This window comes from Zootermopsis nevadensis, unplaced genomic scaffold (genome assembly GCF_977971745.1).
Source record: "Zootermopsis nevadensis isolate Lab colony 2312 unplaced genomic scaffold, Znev_1.0 Znev_ptg000025l, whole genome shotgun sequence".
Taxonomy (NCBI): domain Eukaryota; kingdom Metazoa; phylum Arthropoda; class Insecta; order Blattodea; family Termopsidae; genus Zootermopsis; species Zootermopsis nevadensis.
The window spans coordinates 12,063,338-12,081,255 of record NW_028259157.1 but is presented as its reverse complement, the minus strand read 5'-3'; the positions used below and the strand labels follow the sequence as shown (position 1 = coordinate 12,081,255).

General features: G+C 36.1%; 3 protein-coding genes across 12 annotated transcripts in view; 1 reads left to right on the top strand and 2 right to left on the bottom strand.

Annotated features, from left to right (window-relative positions):
• LOC110836000 (BBSome complex member BBS2) overlaps positions 1–13,204 on the top strand; it is a 31,693-nt gene extending 18,489 nt beyond the window's left edge. For 5 of the 9 annotated variants that reach the window (XR_015537067.1, XR_015537064.1, XR_015537063.1 and 2 more), the window contains 9 exons: positions 164–220; positions 491–673; positions 946–1,095; positions 1,320–1,532; positions 1,903–2,069; positions 2,589–2,737; positions 3,152–3,273; positions 5,686–5,836; positions 7,388–13,204. Coding sequence is in view for 3 of the 9 variants with exons in the window: in XM_087355800.1 (XP_087211926.1) it covers positions 164–220; positions 491–673; positions 946–1,095; positions 1,320–1,532; positions 1,903–2,069; positions 2,589–2,737; positions 3,152–3,252 (1,020 nt within the window). In the remaining 6 variants the exon portion in view is untranslated. Of the gene's footprint in view, positions 1–163; positions 221–490; positions 674–945; positions 1,096–1,319; positions 1,533–1,902; positions 2,070–2,588; positions 2,738–3,151; positions 3,274–4,199; positions 5,898–7,387 lie in introns of those variants that run through there. The other 4 variants (XR_015537065.1, XM_087355800.1, XM_087355801.1 and 1 more) reach the window with 4 other exon arrangements.
• Positions 2,804–12,595, bottom strand: LOC110836010 (metal cation symporter ZIP8). The gene is made up of 8 exons (XM_022076786.2): positions 12,356–12,595; positions 9,502–9,646; positions 7,439–7,608; positions 7,155–7,283; positions 6,487–6,597; positions 5,682–5,874; positions 4,923–5,107; positions 2,804–4,380 (listed from the first exon to the last, which is right to left on the bottom strand). Exons 1-8 carry the CDS (start codon positions 12,593–12,595, stop codon positions 4,234–4,236), a joined length of 1,320 nt encoding a protein of 439 aa, XP_021932478.2. The 3' UTR covers positions 2,804–4,233.
• nac (GDP-fucose transporter nac) lies at positions 13,057–17,881 on the bottom strand. Of its 2 annotated transcripts, XM_022076774.2 has the most exons (6): positions 17,473–17,880; positions 16,351–16,555; positions 16,129–16,267; positions 15,300–15,386; positions 14,214–14,506; positions 13,057–13,643 (listed from the first exon to the last, which is right to left on the bottom strand). In XM_022076774.2, the coding sequence occupies exons 1-6, from the start codon at positions 17,532–17,534 to the stop codon at positions 13,431–13,433; spliced, it is 999 nt and encodes a 332-aa protein (XP_021932466.2). In that variant the 5' UTR covers positions 17,535–17,880; the 3' UTR covers positions 13,057–13,430. The 2 variants fall into 2 exon arrangements, with proteins under 2 accessions (XP_021932466.2, XP_021932468.1); XM_022076776.2 differs by lacking the exon at positions 16,351–16,555 and having other exon boundaries at positions 17,473–17,881.
• Positions 17,882–17,918: the final 37 nt, after the last annotated feature.

Below are 17,918 nucleotides of genomic sequence, written 5' to 3'. Positions count from 1 at the left end.
TGAATCTACAACATATTTTCTGACTTTAGAGTGTTATATTTTTCATCCAGAATATAACACTGAAGAGACATGGTAGCATCCTGTTTCCATTTCAGTTCTTTTCAACCCCTTTTGTGATACTGCTTGAGAATTAATGTGTACTCTTCTCTTGCATATTTCTCAGGCCCAAACAAGATTACAGACTGGAATTGCTGTCAACATGGGTACTGAAGACAAACCCGTATGTACCGACTGTTTAACTTGCATGTGTTGCTATATCACAACATTTTCTTATGTAAGAAAACTGTAGTAGTTATGGTTGAGGTGGTAGCTTTTATTATGGATTTCGTGCTGTTTCTCATACAAAGGGACCTTCAGGATGTTTAGGATTACAAAGTCAGTCACTGTCCACCTATGAAATTACGGTAAACGTCTGCAAGACTACATGGTGTAACAATCCAAAATACAGCCATCTTGATAATTTCTTGATATATTTTTCTTTCTCTTACAGCCACATGTTGAGATTTCCTTGTCTACAAATAATGAGACTGTCATTTGTGCAGTTATGGTATTTGCAGAAGGAATTTTTGAAGGTGAAACTCATGTGCTTCATCCAAAAGAGTCAGAAGTGACATCAAGATTGGATGTGGCTCTGTATCCACCCAGAGATGTTCCAGTTGATATTCACATTAAGGTATAAAGATTATTCTCATGTCAGATTTGACAGCACGGGTTACACATGTTAATGTTATGTTATGTTAAGTGAACAGAGAAAATTCTGTGAATCCAAAATATGCAGCACAGAATTAATTATGTTTTCACTTAAAGTAATATTTTAGTGGACTGCCACTATTTGAATTTTCAAAAAAGCAGCTTTGTATTAGGATAATTTTTATGAACATGTACCTATCTCCTGTTTCTGTAATATGACTGCAATATATAGGATGTCCTTATGTTTTATTTTAGGCATTGGTTGGATATGAAGGAAGCCAGCACTATCATGTGTTTGAACTAACTAGACAGTTGCCACGGTTTTCAATGTATGCTGTGCTTGTTGAACGGACACAGGATGTTGGCAGTTTTCTCTCCTTTGTCATCAATGAAAGACTGCAGCGGGTTAGTGTGATTTATTAACTTTTTGGGTTTTGTGGAACTTGAAAAGTTAATCACTTACTGCAAAAGCTTTACATTGTACCAGGTTTGTGTGGTTCTTTTGTTACACCATACTCCTATCTTCGATTCCATAAGGTTGTCTCTTTCTGCATTTTATCACAAAAATGTATATATGTGGAAGTCTAATCATTCTTTTATTCATAATTATACGTAATTTTGCTTCCTAGATTGCCATGTGGGTTAATCAAAACTTCTTGCTTTTGACTGATTACGAAGTTGTGGGAGACTTGAACGTAACTTTCCTTTCTCTCCGAGACAATACTGAGGTGACTCTCAGTATGGAATCCAATGGGCGTATGGAAATCATCACTAAAAACATGGCATTAGCTGGGGATATTGTCCAGTCACTTGCCACATTCTTGAATTTGGAGGAACTTCAGGTAAGCATCATCTATACAGGAACATTTTTGCAACAGTTTTCACTTCAGAACACATTTGATAATTATCAGCTTTTCTTGTGTCTCGGTTTATAACCTGCTTATCAAAATTAATAATTTGTAGACTGCACTCATGCAGAAAATGTGCGGAATTTGGACACAACTTTTATGCCAATGAAGTAAAATCTACTTCAGAAACTTAAAAATGTTTTGCTGAAGCAGTTTATATTTTCAGATTTTATCTTTTAAACACACATGTTTTAATTTCTGTACCAACAGAAAATTGTCCTGTGAAGAATCTTTTGTCAATTTATACCTGAATAGTTGGCTGGACAATTCTTCACCACGTATTAACAGCAGTGTTATGTGGCAGGTGAGTGCAAACTTTCCTGAGGAGCAAGAGAAAATTGGGGAGCTCATTCAGAAGGTTTCTGCCCTTCAAGATGTTCGATTAAGACTTGGTGCTGAGATGGCAGATCACTCAGGCCTTATTCGTAGTTTGGTGGTTCGTGCCGAAGATGCCAGACATTTGGATGATATGTAAGTTTATATAGATATGCAATTCTTTATCCCATTCATTTTACTACATAAAATTAATCATATTTTATGACAATTGTAGAAATAAGAAGAATGTTTTTGGTCTGAACAGTTTGTAGTAACCCATAATCTGAATATTGGTACATGGGAGAATGATATTTTTGTTAGTCAGATTGAATAAATAATTTTTGCCTGATATAATAAATAAAGTTCCCTTTTTTCCTAATTGAAGTATTGGAAAAATCATTGTGTTTATTTTAGTAATTCGCTGGCTAGTCGAAAGGTTACACATCCTGTTTTTTTTTCTTTAAATAAGGTTTACTGCAATGTAGAATTTTATATGTAATATATGTTGAATAATATTCTGCAAATAAAGTTTATTGAAATGCAAAATTTCAAAATATATAATACATGTTTGAGTTTTGTTTTGCAAATAAGGTTTATTGAAATGCATAACTCTGCAGTATTGAATAAATCTTTGAAATTATGTGCCTACAATTTTTAATAGGTTGTTTGTTTCAGGAAAAGTATGCGTAAATGGTACTTGGAGCTGAATGAAGTAAACACAGATTTGATTAGAGGCTATAATATTCGCTGCAAGAACCACCAAGAATTATTGGATGCTCTCAAAGAGTTGAATGTCATCATACAGAAAGCTGCACGATTACGAGGTAAGTTATTGTTGTGTTTGGGAATTTTCTAGGCTGGAAAGGTATGAAAGTTCTGTTTCATGAACATAAGCTAAGTTTTCAGTATATTGATGTTTGAGATCACTTAAACAAGTGAAAATTTTTCCGTTACTGCTAGGCCTTTTTGTCGTTCTGAATGTAGTCAATTGTTTGGGAGTTTTCACGAGGGGTCTGTCAGGCCATGTTTTGTAATATGAGCCTACTCATCACTTCACTTTAGATGCACTATATTTTTTCTGTCTCTTACATTTCAGTGTGTACATCAGTGAATTATTCGCAAAATTGTTGTTCATGTTACATTCGATTTTGCTATTTTTTAATGCAGCACTCATTTTAGATCACATGGTCAGGGTGTAAGGATTCTACTGTGCTAAATTTTAATCTGACCCTTTTCAGTTGGGAAATACAAAACAAACACAGTGAACCTGTGTCGAATAGCCTTGAAGAACAATAATCTCAACTCTCTGGTGAAAATCATGAAAACAGGAGAAGCATGATCTTGTCGTCTGTACATACTTGTAAGTAGTTCAGTTCATTTATTAGCTGCACTTTTTATATCTTTAATTTTCTTTGTATGTTCTGTACTTCAATTTTTAAGGAACGTGCATTATTTCTGCTGTAGTTTTCAAACGCGATTCTACCTGTTGGAAATGTTGTGTCCATAAATGTGAGTTATGGTTATATTTAGTGAATTTCATCACATAATTCCTGCACACGAAATTCTAATATTAACATTAAAAAGCATTAAGTCTCTGTGTATTTCATGCATGACATTCTTGTTTATGAAATACAGGAAAAAACATGTCATTGCTGTATGTGAAAGGGATAGCAGTAGATACTGGATCTCAAATTGACAACTTGGAATTTGTCACCTGTGGCATCATACAGATGCATGTGCTTCACATTGTTAACATATATAGCATTGTAAGATTTGAGGTTTTCACAGCGGTGAGTATGAAGATTTCTGTCTTCTGGGTTGTTGCACTGTGTAGTCTGGTCGATGTTAACCAACGTTTCAGAGGTCATACTGCCTCCGTCATCAGGGTCATTCATCGCCCTGATGACGGAGGCAGTATGACCTCTGAAACTTTGGTTAACATCGACCAGACTACACAGCGCAACAACCCAGAAGACAGAAATCTTCATATATAGCATTGCTTCCGAAGCAAGATCATGGCTGTTTGAAAACTGAGCATGATGACCAAATGGGAAGACATATTTGGTGCACTTTGGCAAGAATCAGATTCTGTAATTTGTTTCACATTATGTGTTCTGTGGCGTGACATTGCAGCCGAGCTCATGAAACAGTTAAGGTGTGTCTGTGCTGTTACAGTGCAAGATGAAGAGTTTCATTCAATTTTACTTTTATGGATTTTTTAAATTGTTTATCTTACCTAATACTAAGATTATCATTACATTTGTGTTCTTGTGCCAAAATTTGCAGGTCCAGTAAGATTATGTTCGGTTGTTGCATGCCATCATGATATCGTTACAGGGTATTTCGTAATGAGGTACAGTATAGAGACTCCAATGAATATGCCAGTATTTTGTAGAAGCAGAACCACTAAAGCAGATGCCTTACTATTCTTAAGTTCTTCTTCTACCATTTTGTTCAACTCAGGCATCTGAAAATAGTCACAGATTACATTATTAATTATGAAAGTGTATCTGATTGTTGCACTTTATAAGGATACAAATACATTTTAAAAAGCAGTGTATCAGAAATTTGGAGGAGGTGAGAAATGCACACTTAATTTAAGTTTTAAAACCTGAAGGGAAGGGACCACTTTGGATTGAACTGGTTCATGATACGGTTAACTGTGAACATGGTAATGACTGACAGTGCTTTCTTCTGGTTGTGATGCCATGCAGACTGTTCAGGATTCAATATGGAGATGAATGCTTCTCTGAAACTTTGGTATCTACATGGCATCATAACCCAGAAGAGCAACGTAGTCATCCTGACTGCAGTGAGAACCTGAAATCTCACACGTTAATGAATCTTCAGGTTTTGTAAAAGGCAAGAAATTCTTTGACTAGCAGGGTGGCTGTCATCTTCTTATTGAGGTTCCTGCACCATAAATTTAGTTAATCAGTTGTTTTCAAAAGTGTTTCATAGTATAATTTAAAATAGTTTGGGTTATTGTAAATTATTTATAAAGCTTACCATGTCTGCAAGCGACACATACAGGAAGAGACCACCAGCAAAGGCAAATACGTACACACTTGTCTCCAAGTCCCTTATCATAATACCAAGTATTAGTCCACCAAATGCAGTACATGCTGAGAGGAAGTTGTATAGCAAGGCTTTCTTCAGTGGCATTCCAGAGTTGATTAAAATTGCAAAATCCCCTGAAATACAGGCAGAATAAACACTATTTTTAGGCTGATTTTGAAGGATCAAAGAACAGAACATGCTGTGCCTAAACTTGTATAAACTGATCTTAGCAGGGAGGCCATTCCACTGTCATATTATATCATCAACTGCCTTCTGCACGTACAGTGCTCTGTATTCATACAAGGCACATGCATTTCGGTCCATGAACCATCGTCAGTGTCCATTCTTGGTTTAGAACATCTGATGTCAGCAAGCAAAATTGGTTGTATGTTTACATACAATACAAAATGACAATACTAAAACCATTTAAAAACACATTTAAAAGGTTGTCTAAAACTCATTAAGATTATGTAGAAGTAGGCAGCCTGAGGATGTGCCATGTCACAGTAACAAGTGACTCAGCATGGGAAAATGAAGTAAGGCGAAGAGAAAGTGGAAGAGGAACGAAAACAGAACATAAAATTTACAAAACATGAGGACAAGGGACATAAAAGGATGTAGAGTAAGACAGGAATCTGTGAAAAGACGAGTAGAATGATATGTTATTAAAGTTATGCTTGCGTTGTATATGGATACTGTGTCTCTCACCTAGTTCGTGTGGAAACTCTTCACATGCTATAGCAATGCTGATGCTAAGGCCTGCGTTCAGATCTTTGGAATATCCTGCACCAATAGACATGCCATCAATGAAGTTGTGTAGAGCATCACCAAATATTATCATGTATGCCACTGTGGCCTTGGAGGTAGGACTTTCATGGTTCTTAGCATGTTTATTACTAGGCTGTAATAAAAGAATGAATTTGATCTGTGGTTTACTTTACATTTGAATAGCTGCTATTTGACTGTCATCAATTATTTGACTTTTCCGTTCCCAGTGGAAGTGCATGTAACTCACAACTGGGGGTACCTGGTTTGAATCCTAGTTAGGAACTGGCTAGCCTAAAGTTCTTTGTGGTTTCTTTCATCCTTTTCTGGCAAATGTCAGGAGAGTATCTTGAAATAGTCTGTGACCTCTTCCTGCAGTCTCTTGAGTCACAATTATCCTACCTCCTATCCAGTGCTTGACACAGTGTCATAATACGGTGCATTCAAAAAGAGACTTGAGGTATGTCAAACTCTCAGCCTTTGTTGATGTACACCGCGCCCCAATATGTGATATGTGGCCTGCAATGTCCCAGTTTTAATTAGTTTAAGTTTCAGATGTGTGTCAAGTAGCTGTGGGGAAGTAAAGGAATGAAAATAATGTCGTAGGTTGGAATTAGTAAAAGTAGACAGTTACGATTTTCCTCGCCCAACAAAACAGTTCCATCTTTTTCAAGTACCTCTTACTAGATATTGAGTTTCACGTGCCTGGTGTAGGGGACTTTGTTCATCTTGCCAGAACAAACCTTACCTTTGTGACTGATGTATAGTGTGTGGTAGAAATTGAATGCACTTCGTCCTCATTCTGACTTTCCTCGGTGTGTGTAATTCTGTGGATTGGTACTGTTTCACTGTGGTCATTCTGAAATGCAGACATACACATTGGAGCAACAGCAAGCAGCTGTGTCACTTTTCATTCTGCAGGTTTCCTTTGGGAGGGTCAGAAGTCATGGAGAAAAGTAGTTGATCATTTGTGTGTATCAGATTAACCCTCTTTTGTTATACATTGATGTTTAATCAACACGCTAAAAATGGTACCAAAGCTGTGTGTCAACATATAATCAATTAAATTTATTTTCTTGTTTCATTTGTCAGCTATCAGCGTCTGTAAACACTCCAAGTTACCTCGGTATGTGTGATCAAAGCAAATAACAAAGAATAAATCTAATTGTACAATTCTTTACTTGAAGATGGGTGTCTTCTGGGTTGTAGCACCGTGTAGTGTAGTCTGGTAGAAGTTTATTGATGTTTCAGAGGTACTTGCTGCCTCCATCATCAGGGCAATGAGTAGGAGGAGGTACTTTTATAAAATCTCCAAGTGATTCTGGTTTCACTGTATGTATGTTGAAGAAAATAATCCTATGTGCTGATGGCACATGCATGTTAACGAATTTATTTGAAGAATATTATTGAACATACTTTGTAGTCTCCTACTTCTCCTTTATGGAACACAATCTTCGTCAGAACTTCAAACATGTAGAATGTCCATAAACTCCCCCACATGATCACAGCTGTGCTGAGATAATTTTTGTCTTTTATTTCAAAACCCTGTAACAAGAAGTATATCATACATTACCCATATTTTGAGCATCTGTAGTAATATGACTGCTTTTGTTTTCTTCTCCCTAGCCACTTTCTTCCTCTTGTTTCAGAGCAAATCAGTTGTAATTCTGAGTGTCCATATTACTCGTGCGTGTACATACCTCAGGAATCAGTTGAAATGTTGATGTTGCTGATAGAGAACCAACAGCAAGACCAATGAGAATTCGCATCATCTGGTTGTAAAACTTGGAATTGATTAGTGGCCAGAAGAGACCTCCAAACAATCCTGACAAACTGATGAGTGCAACAGAACAAAGACCAAATCCCCAAACTGGAAATTACAAGATTGCATTAGGATATTTGGTGTTTTTCATTATACCCTAGAATTGAATGCTTATAATTTAAATAGGTCCAGCCATCACTGTGTTCCTTAGGTACCTTCAGAATCTAAGTTACGTACAAATTCATAGGACTATTGATAATCTCTAAATTAATTCTAAGGAGCTACCTTCATGTAGACTCATAGGTAGATGCCAGTGTTAGCATCTACCTGTGACACCAAAACCCAAAATATCATCCTAACTGCCTTGGAAACCTTAAATCTCACATTTAAATTACAAAGTATAAAAATGGTGCAGAATTGTTTCTTGACAAATTAATGAACTTGACAAAATAATAGATAATTAGAATGCCGCATGATCATGAGTAAAGTCTTTCATTAAAATGCAATAGGCATGCCAGAATAGTTTTTATAGCAGCAGACTGTGATTTTGTATGAGGGGGTGGGGGAGAATGGAAGTTTTGACAGTAGGTAGCCAGAGTGTGCTGCTCACTTGTTTATCTGTAGCATGTTGGCACTATTGTTTATTGAACTGTGAGGTAGGAACTTTGTAATTTAATTTTAATGACTGAGGAGACCGTGAATACTGCCACCAATTCACTTGTTGCGCTGCCATCTGGATTTCCTATATACTGCTCAGAACTTTGACCTAACGTCCTTTCAGTTTTTTTATTCTTCCCTCAGAGTGACAAACCAAGTTTCACACTCATTCATTGGGTATAATACAGTATTTGTATTTGTATTTTAATTTGTAGAAAGAAATAGAGAAAACAGTTTCATTACCAGACCAATCTGCCTGCTGGCATAAAAGATAATTTTGATGTTCTTTAGGTAGATATAATTTTTTTTCACTATGTTATCATGACACACATATAAATGAAATGCCATGTAGCTTGGAATGTTTTATCAATATTAAGTATTGCAAATGTTATCTGATATGTTGCAATAAAAGATATCATTGAGACCACTTTATTATTTATCAGGTAAAGTACCAGGCCTGATTAGCCAGTATTTTTAAAAAGGTGTTACAGGAATTCTGTATGTCACAGTATTAAACTGTGTAAAAATTTTATGAATGTTACTGTTCAGCTAGTCAATGAAATCCTTATTTTTCATGGAACCCAGAGGTTATTTACTGTGATTACCAGACCTTGCCATTGGTGCCTATCCCAAGTCAGATGAATCCAGTCCACACCCTCCAACCCAATTTTCATTATAATGTTATCCTCCCATCTATGCCCAAGTCTTCAGAATGGTGTTTTCCCTCCAGGCTTACTAACCAAAATTGTGTATGCATTTCTTCATCATAATAACATTTGGTGAAAACAAATTTCTCTAACTTGAAATGTTTGTATGGCTGATATTTTAGAATTGTAGAAAATAAGAATTAAATGCCTTCCAATGCTTTGTCCATCTTATTTTATTTTATAAAAATTGGCAAAGTCAAAAGTCATTTTTGAGACTTACACGCTCAAATCATGCATCATATGATATGCTCCTTTTCAACTTGGACTAAACTTAGAATGAGTTACTTTTGTTAATCACAAGTGACAGCTGTGGATCTTGTCATTGTCCTGTCTCCTAGGATGTTGCACCATGTACTGTGGTGGAAATTGAGCTACAGTTTACTCTGAAACGTGGTAAATTTATACCAGACCACATGATGTAACATCCCAGAGGACAGCCATCTTACTCATCACTGTGAGAACGTGAAGTCTCACCAAGTATAAGCTACTTTGTGTTTTCTGTAGTGTCCATATTCTGATAATGTCTGTTAATTCTCTTGGTTCCTTAAGACATTTTATTGTGTTAGATTGTGATATGTACTACTACACATTCTGTGTAATAGGAACAAATTAACAAAAGGTTTAGTTGAAGGTTTACCTTTTACTGATGAGGGTTTGTTGATGGCAGTGTGCTGTAAAATGTCATGTTGAATTTCTTCATCATACTTGAGCCATGAACAAGTAGCATTATTCTCCATTCCATTTTGAGATGTACTCGGTGACAGTGCTTCTATTTTATTACACTGTGTAGAGAAATTGAGCTTTAGCAGAAGTAATCAAATGGAACAGAATTCATATGCTCTAGGTCATATGTCTGCTGGCTTCAATTCTTTGAATATAAAAGTGGGATTACTAATAGGAAAGGCCAGTTACAGACAGTCTCTGACTTATGTAAGGATTCATTTCTGCAAACCCATAGGTAAGCCGTATTTTATGTATGTCAGAAATTACCATAAGTATTTAGATTTTGTCATTATATACTTTGATGGTACTCTACGTATAGTAAAAATAATATAACATTAACATACACCTAACATACCTTAATTCATAATGGTAATTGTTCAAAAATTGATTAAACTCTGAATAATTTGATTTAAAACATCATTGAATATATGGTTAAAAATGTATTTTCTGAGACTTTTATTTACAGTCAAATTTGTATAAATATTGATTAACCCAGACAGTTACTTTATAAACAAAAGAATTGGGGGTTTTATACATTGGTATGTATGGTTTTATTGTTATATGTTACTCATTGCTTGTTAATTTGTCTTAAGAAAGATATTAGAATAAGTACTTACATGAATTGTGACTTCCTCCAGAATTCACCATCACGAGTCATATAACTAAACATTTTTGCAACTCTACAGTGTGTCTGCCAGTCACACTGTTTTATGACAGCTGTGTTGAGCCTATGTGTGTTCATGTGAGAGTGGATTAAGTCCCTAACCAGTTGTTTATAATTCCTGCTTGTACTGTAGCTGTTGGTTAAATGTAATCTTTACAGCTTCATGAGTGTAATCTCTGAAGTGCTCGAAGGAGCCATGTCTGAAATGTTATCTATCTACATATGAGGCCAGATGGTGTCACAGCCCAGAACAACATTGACATCTTCACTCAAATATGTATTTATATTTGTACAAGAAACAAGTATTTTATTTGTGCTATGACCTGTTCTACATCCTTGGCTTAGGTCTATGAAGGATCTATGGAATGTAAATAAATTCTATTCTGTGGGAACCTGAAATGTTGTACAGCATGTTTGTTTGGTGGCTTCTGTTTCTGAAGGGAACAGTCGCATGTTGTCACTTTCTTCTGGCATCCAGTAATTTTTTGTTTCAGATTGTGATCAATAGTGATTCCTCTGTGTAACAAGGGAATAGGCTGTTTCCATAATTTCAGTTTCAATTTTAACAAATAATAATGAGAGTAAGAAGATATTTTTTGGAAATTTAAGATATGTTTTATCAAACTGCAATTAGCAGCAGTGCTGTGAACATGATTTACATCTTTTTCTGGCTAGTCCAAAAATTTATGGTTTGTTGAGAGGAGGAAACTGATACAAATCAGTTGGTCTGGTTTTTGCATGCAGGAGTCGCGTCTATATTATATTTACAGTTCTCCTTTTGACTTGAATTATTGTGGAAGTGATAAAGGAATTACAGTCATCTTCATATTTATACACTGTCTTTTCTGCTTTTATCATGGTACTGCTCGTAATTGTATTGTGATAAAATTTCCATTAGCAGCAAATTTCCTCTAAAACAGTTGATAAAATGTAGTCAGTAGGTTGTTTTGGTGGAAGCACAGATTTTGTATTGGTCAATATGTTGTGCTGTGTCTGCACTACATTTACAACACTGTTATTAATCTTCAGTGACATTATCTTTATGTTCTTCCAGTATTATCTGGCTGTACACTTCATTCACTAACATGCACAGGATTTCATTGTGTTGTTTAATAGACAAAGCTTCACTGAATGACAGACTACACATATTAGTAATGGCAACAGCCTACTACTAAACCATGTGATGTCACCAAAATAAATCCATCACTGAATAATCCATCTCATCAGTTTTATTTCATAGCTCCTCACATTCTCAGCATGTTCTTGTGGAAGATACAGTCTCTGTTAAGGGGAATTTGTACCAAACAATAAAATGTTGTGGTTAATCCTTCTTCACATTCAGTGGAACAAGATTCAGATCTGTACTGGAATGGACCAAACATTGAAGTTTTCCATGGATTTCATCAATAATAATACTATCATCTTGATTTCAAAACCATCCCTCCAGTTAACCAGTTATTAAGGAAAGACATATATTGGTATATACATTTTCTGTATCAGTATCAAATTTCTTTCATCATTATTGAAACATACTGAATTATTGAAATTTACATTTTCATAGAACATTAATTTTTGTATTCTGATCTTATGATTTATTAGGGACTGATAAACATGTTGGTCCAGAAATAAATTCAGAAAAAATTGTGTTAATGTGTCCTTGCCAGAACACAAGAAATATCTAACAAGTCAGGAAATGTACAAATAACAGTTGCGGCATGTTTGCCAGGATTTGAGTTTTGTCCGATGAACACGGCTCATGGGAAAACAAACTATGGTAACAAATTTGTTTTCATGTGTTGACTTTTATGCTGAAATTTGTTGCACTGTCACAACAGATTTTGTTTCATGAAAAGGTAACACACAAAACACCATTTTATGATACCAATGAATGTAGCTCTACCTGAGAGCCACAATGTGCAGTAGGCTGCAGCCAAGGTGCCAAATTGAAACTTTTTGAGTTAATCCTATTAGCTGGTATATATTTTAAATATGCTGTGAGTAATAAAAGATGCAAATCATAAAGGTAATTTACAGACACGCAGTATACTATGCCCATTTCTCCTGGGGAACCAGTGATGAAACAGTGTACTTGCTGTAAGCGTACCTGAGTTGTTATAATGCATATGCCTGTTTCTCCAGGTGTGCAGGTTGAGGCGTGTTGAGCCACCTCTTGCTGGATGTGCTCTAGGACTCTTGACAGCTGATGGTGAGGTCTGTCTGGTGGAGTCTTGTACAGGATAAGGACAGTATTGTTACCACTGAACAGTTTGATTTCATGTCTGTTCATGGCATTATTAAGCCACGGAAGTGTAAGCAGTGTTACAAATACTTTACCAAAGCACATATTTTGAGACCTTAGTACTTGTAAATTTTTTATCACTTGACAACTCTAGACTGGTCATGAACTTTATTTGCTATGATATTTACGTGTGGCTGTGCAAGAAGAATATTAAACTGCAGGATACTCAAGATCATTACACTCTAGTCATATGAGTGACCTTTGAACATTTTAAGTAATATGTTGTACCTAAGTCAATAATGTTTTATCATGATATGCTAAGATTGTATATGATGTGCTTTACTATGGAATTGTGTGAATTAAGATAATGGATGGAGTACTATGATATGGTAAACACTGATGTCATCCTTTGATATGTATGTGTGTGGGCTTTCCTGGCAGTTGAACTTGTATGCTCTGTCACTTAAAATGAGCTTTTCATATGCTAATTAGTTTTAAGGTCATTATGTAGTGAAAGTACAGATTTCATATTCAGTCACAACACTGGGACATTTTGTCAACACACATTAAATAAAATGACTTTATTAAATATGAACTTGATATTATAAAAAGTTATATACACATATATGTACTATTTATTTAGTAATTCTTATGGAAAAGTTGCATGATGAAGCACCATATACTTTCTATGTGGAAATAAATGAATAATTATGAGTTCTATGATTATGTATGTCAGCCTTCAGTTTGTTTCCACAAAAGAGACACTGACCAAAACAAAGCTCCATTCTGTTTTCACGTTTCTATTACAATATTTTAATTGTTGTGGGTTATTCACATGGTAGGATAAGAAGAAATGAGAAATGTTTATTCCTTGTTCCATACAAATTAGAGTTTTAGTATGCTGCATGAAGATTCACTGGTAGCAACAGCAGCAAAATATTCACACACGGGTTTCCTGTAATTTTTCGGGCCTCTGCTGGTATTCCATCTCCTTTTGTCTTACGCGGGCATAAGCTGTGCTGCCACCTAGCACTACCCAGTTGGAAAACCACCACAGCAGTGACTTTGTCTCGCTAAACCAATAGGTTGCCAACACTGTCTGCACACACGCCTTAGCCGTACCAGAAATATTGTGTGTCAATGGGGAAGTCACCTGCATAAAAACAATCAAATATTATGGTTCTGAAAAAATATCACCAGGTTTTAACAGGGAAATACACTTTATAAACTATTTACATTTCTCTATCATCCTCACAAGATCCATCTTAATGTTTTCCTTCCATCACTTTCTTGTTCTTCCAAGTGAGTGTTTGCAAAGAGGTTTCACCACCAAGATTCTGTATGCATTCCTTGTCTCTCCTATCCTAACTACATACTTTCATAGTCTCCTACATTTCATCATAACAATACTAGGTGATCTGTATATATTGCAAAATTATTACCAGTATTTTGGAAATCGGATGGATGATAATTTTTAGCCAAATAATAATGAGCAATTCCAGAACGCATTCTGATTGCATCCAGAGCCTCACTGTATGTGTTGGTTTTCCCAGATACTTCAATTTTTTAACATTTCCAATAAATATTTAAAACATCATATGAAAGTTTACCATAGTAGATAAGAACTCACACAAGCAAAATATAACACAGTGTAAACAAATAATTGGCAACCTACTCAGTAAACCTCAACAAGTCTAAAATTGTAAAAAATGTAGAATTTCACCTGAATTTGCAGAGCAGTGACAAAGCCTATAGCAAAGCCACATAAACCCCCCCCAGTCATGAATAGCCAGAACTTGGCATCTGCCAACTTCTCATAGTTCAGTATCACAGGTATTTCCTTATTGATGGCAATCAAGGGCAGAAACAGAAGGCAGCTGTATACGTTGTTGTAGTAGGACAGTAACCAGATGTGTTGGTTAACATGTGGCAGTACACGTTTTGTGTAGATGGAATACATGGAAAGGGCCAGTGAGCCCAGAACTCCAAAAACTGTGCCTGCTATGGACAAGGAACCTGAAAAAGTAGCCTGTAGGTAATAACAAGACATGCTTATGTAATACCATGAATCATTTCATAGGAGCTAGTATGTTGAGTAATGTAAAATATATATTCATTTTAACTCTTTCACTGCAGGGCTCACAATACTACAAGGCACAGTTCAAACTTCTTGGCTCTGGATCCCATTTTTATGCAGACATCATCTTCCTGGAAAGGTAGGACATCTGTTGACACTACGTAGGAACTTTTGTTTCTGTTGTATATAATTTTTCCTATAGGATTTCACAAGGTATAGTTTGTTTTTAAAGTTGTACCAAATTGTAGGTGGTAGTGTGTTAAGTGATTGCAATGGTTTCTTTTAGATGTAAGCAGATGGTGTAGGATGACATTAGTAACTCCTGTTTATGCATTGCATTCTTAATTGTAGGGTGAATATAAGGATTGTAAGTAGTCTAAAAAATAAGAAGATTTTAAAATTAATTTATACAGTCAAGGCATTTTGTACTACCAAAACAGTTAAGAAATTAAGCAACTAGAGATAGAGTATGCACAAAAAGGAACAAAGCATTTCCCTAGATAGAGAGATTTAATATTTCATAATGCAAAAATATTATAAAGTAAATTATTTATTTCCATTGAGTTCTATGTTATGACAATCTTCATCAACAATTTATGGGTAAATACTGCTGTTCCCCATCTGCATCCTGTATGTTCCCAATGATGTTATCTTTTATGAAGAGATTTCTGTTTAGCTACCCCACACATTCTACATACTCAGTCCATTATTGTGGAGTAACATCCTCATTACCTGCCACATTTTCTTGGTCAACACCAAGCCAGAATCCGCCAACAATTACAGCACAGCACATTATTGTTTGGGGTGAAGTCTTCTGGCCTACAAATGATACACACGGAATTAAATTAAATGGGCCCTAGAGCAGCTGTTTCATTGTGGGTCCAGGTGCCCTGATAGGGGCGGCAAGCTGAGTCATGAATTTATTTTTCTTGGGCCATTCTGGAACAGCATCTTACAACAAACTGCATCGATACACGATGAAGATGGCTGCCTTCTGGATTGTGGCACCATGTAATCACGTAGAAGTTTACTGATGTTTCAGAGGTCCTTGCTACTGCCATCATCAAGGTAATGATTGCCTGATGATGGAGGCAAACTTCTACCAGGCTACATGGTGCTACAACCCAGAAGACAGCCAACTCCAGACTAAATGCTGTAAGAACCTTAAATCCTACTTAAAAATATGTAATTCATGATTGAACTATTTAATAATTAGGCAAATCTTGAAAATCAATGATGTAATAAGTACTATCCTACAATGCATTAAAATATAAATTAACTTTTTGATAAGTAAAGCTGCCCTACTACATGCCATGGTGGCATTCTTACTTATTCTAGACCTTAGTGCTAGATGGGTCGTGAGTGGTCAGCATCATGAGGCTGTGTGGGCCTTTCAGCCAGTCTGGATGCAAAGGCTAGAAACAAATTCCTTTGTTGCTGATTGAATGCTGGTTGTCCAGGCTGTAGTCAGACAGTATACTGACTGGGCTACTCAGCTCCTAATTTTTTGAGAACACATCTTTTATGCAAATACTATATGGTTTGTAACACATTCACTCACCTAATATTAAATATGTTAATATAACATTAAAAACTGTTGTTAAGGAGCGTCCTATATAGTAGAATGCAACATCTACATACTTAAGGGATAAGTTGTTGAATGCTATGGTTCCCGTGAACAAGATTGACAGTGGAAGCACCTGAAATTACAATTTTACATACATATACACTTCAGTACCATATAATGAAGATAAATTGACAATGAACACAATCCACAACAAACCTTTGCTGCCACTTCACGTTTCAAAGGTGAACCTTCTGGAAATGTGAAAGTTTGAGGAAATAACTTTGTCAGCATACTTAGTGTAAAACATATTGCTGCCGAAACGACACACTGGTACCAAGTCACAAACAAAGGGGCATCGAGGCCGACAGTCTGACTGCTCAGAAGTGCCTTGTTCACAAACACAGTCAATATGGATATGATCCTAAAAAAAGGTTCAAAATTATTTTTATTATTCTTCTTTGAAGAATCACATTTGAGAAACCAGTATGGTAATAATAGATACACATTTTTTAAACAAAAACAACATATGCTAGAATTTCTCATATTCCTTTGTTATGAAAATATGTTCAATTGTTGTAATCACTTCCCCCTTATTCCAGATATGAAGAGTCTGTGGATATTTAAATACATTTTCCTATTGCCCGCTAGAATTTGATCAATACGTCGCAATTTGGGCCTTTTCGCTTTTTCATCACAAGATTTCAGCATAACCATAAGTAGGAGCTGGTATTCATGGCTTAACGTAGCAGTATAATTGTGCCTCACATAATAATGTAGAGAAACATTATAAAAGGGAGTATTTAGTATTTGTGGTGTACAATCAGGCAAGTTTGTCCCGCTATGTGCCGTAAAGGCGTTTGGGGTGAGTGGAGGTATAGCTCCTCTCTTTCTTGACCTTGGCATTAGATGGGGGTGAGTGGTCGGCATTACGCCCCGGCCGTCTTTACCCCAGGGAAAGGACCCCAGTACCCATTATAGAGGAGGTTTGGTAGGCCCCAGAGCCGGTCTGGACGCAGAGGCTAGAGGAAAAATCCTCTGCCCCAGTCGGAGATCGAACCGGCCCGTAGCTAGTCACTATACTGACTGAGCTATCCCGGCTCATAATACAATCAGGCAAGTGCTTTCTAAACTCATGAAACCTTACAGCATACTATTGGAAGGACTTTTGGCCCGGTTAAGCTAACCCATTCGTCTTTTAAAAATCAGTAATTGATCTGTGACCTCCTTAATTTCATAATTAAAATACTACACTCCGGCAAAATGCATCAATGGGAACACGTGTACCTTTAAACTGTGCACGGAGGAATAAAGTATTTGAAACATAACCTATACACATACCAATAAGAAGCTACAACTGCCGCTATATGAATATATTGGGTTAAAAGCCCTTTCTGTATCATTTTTAACTGCTTTGTAGATACCACAGATAACTACATGGAGACACAGCATTTATAGTTAAGTCACTTTACATTCTGTTTTACAGACTGTAACGTTCAACTTAATCATCATACAATAAAAACCGTCAAGTTATCTACGATTGCCAACGTGACACCTCACAGGAAAGCAAACACTGATTCGATGGCTCCCATTGCTACGAACGGCCAAATGTTCGTTGCTGGTATTAATCTATGCGTATGTTAAAAAGTATATTTGATGAGAAAGTGAACAATTTGCAGAACAGGGATTTTTATATTCCGTTGTACAAGCCCAGTCTTCCTTGCATCAGGGGTAGAACCCTTTCTTCACATGTGAAGATATGGGTGATTCAGTTTCCTTTGTGAGTG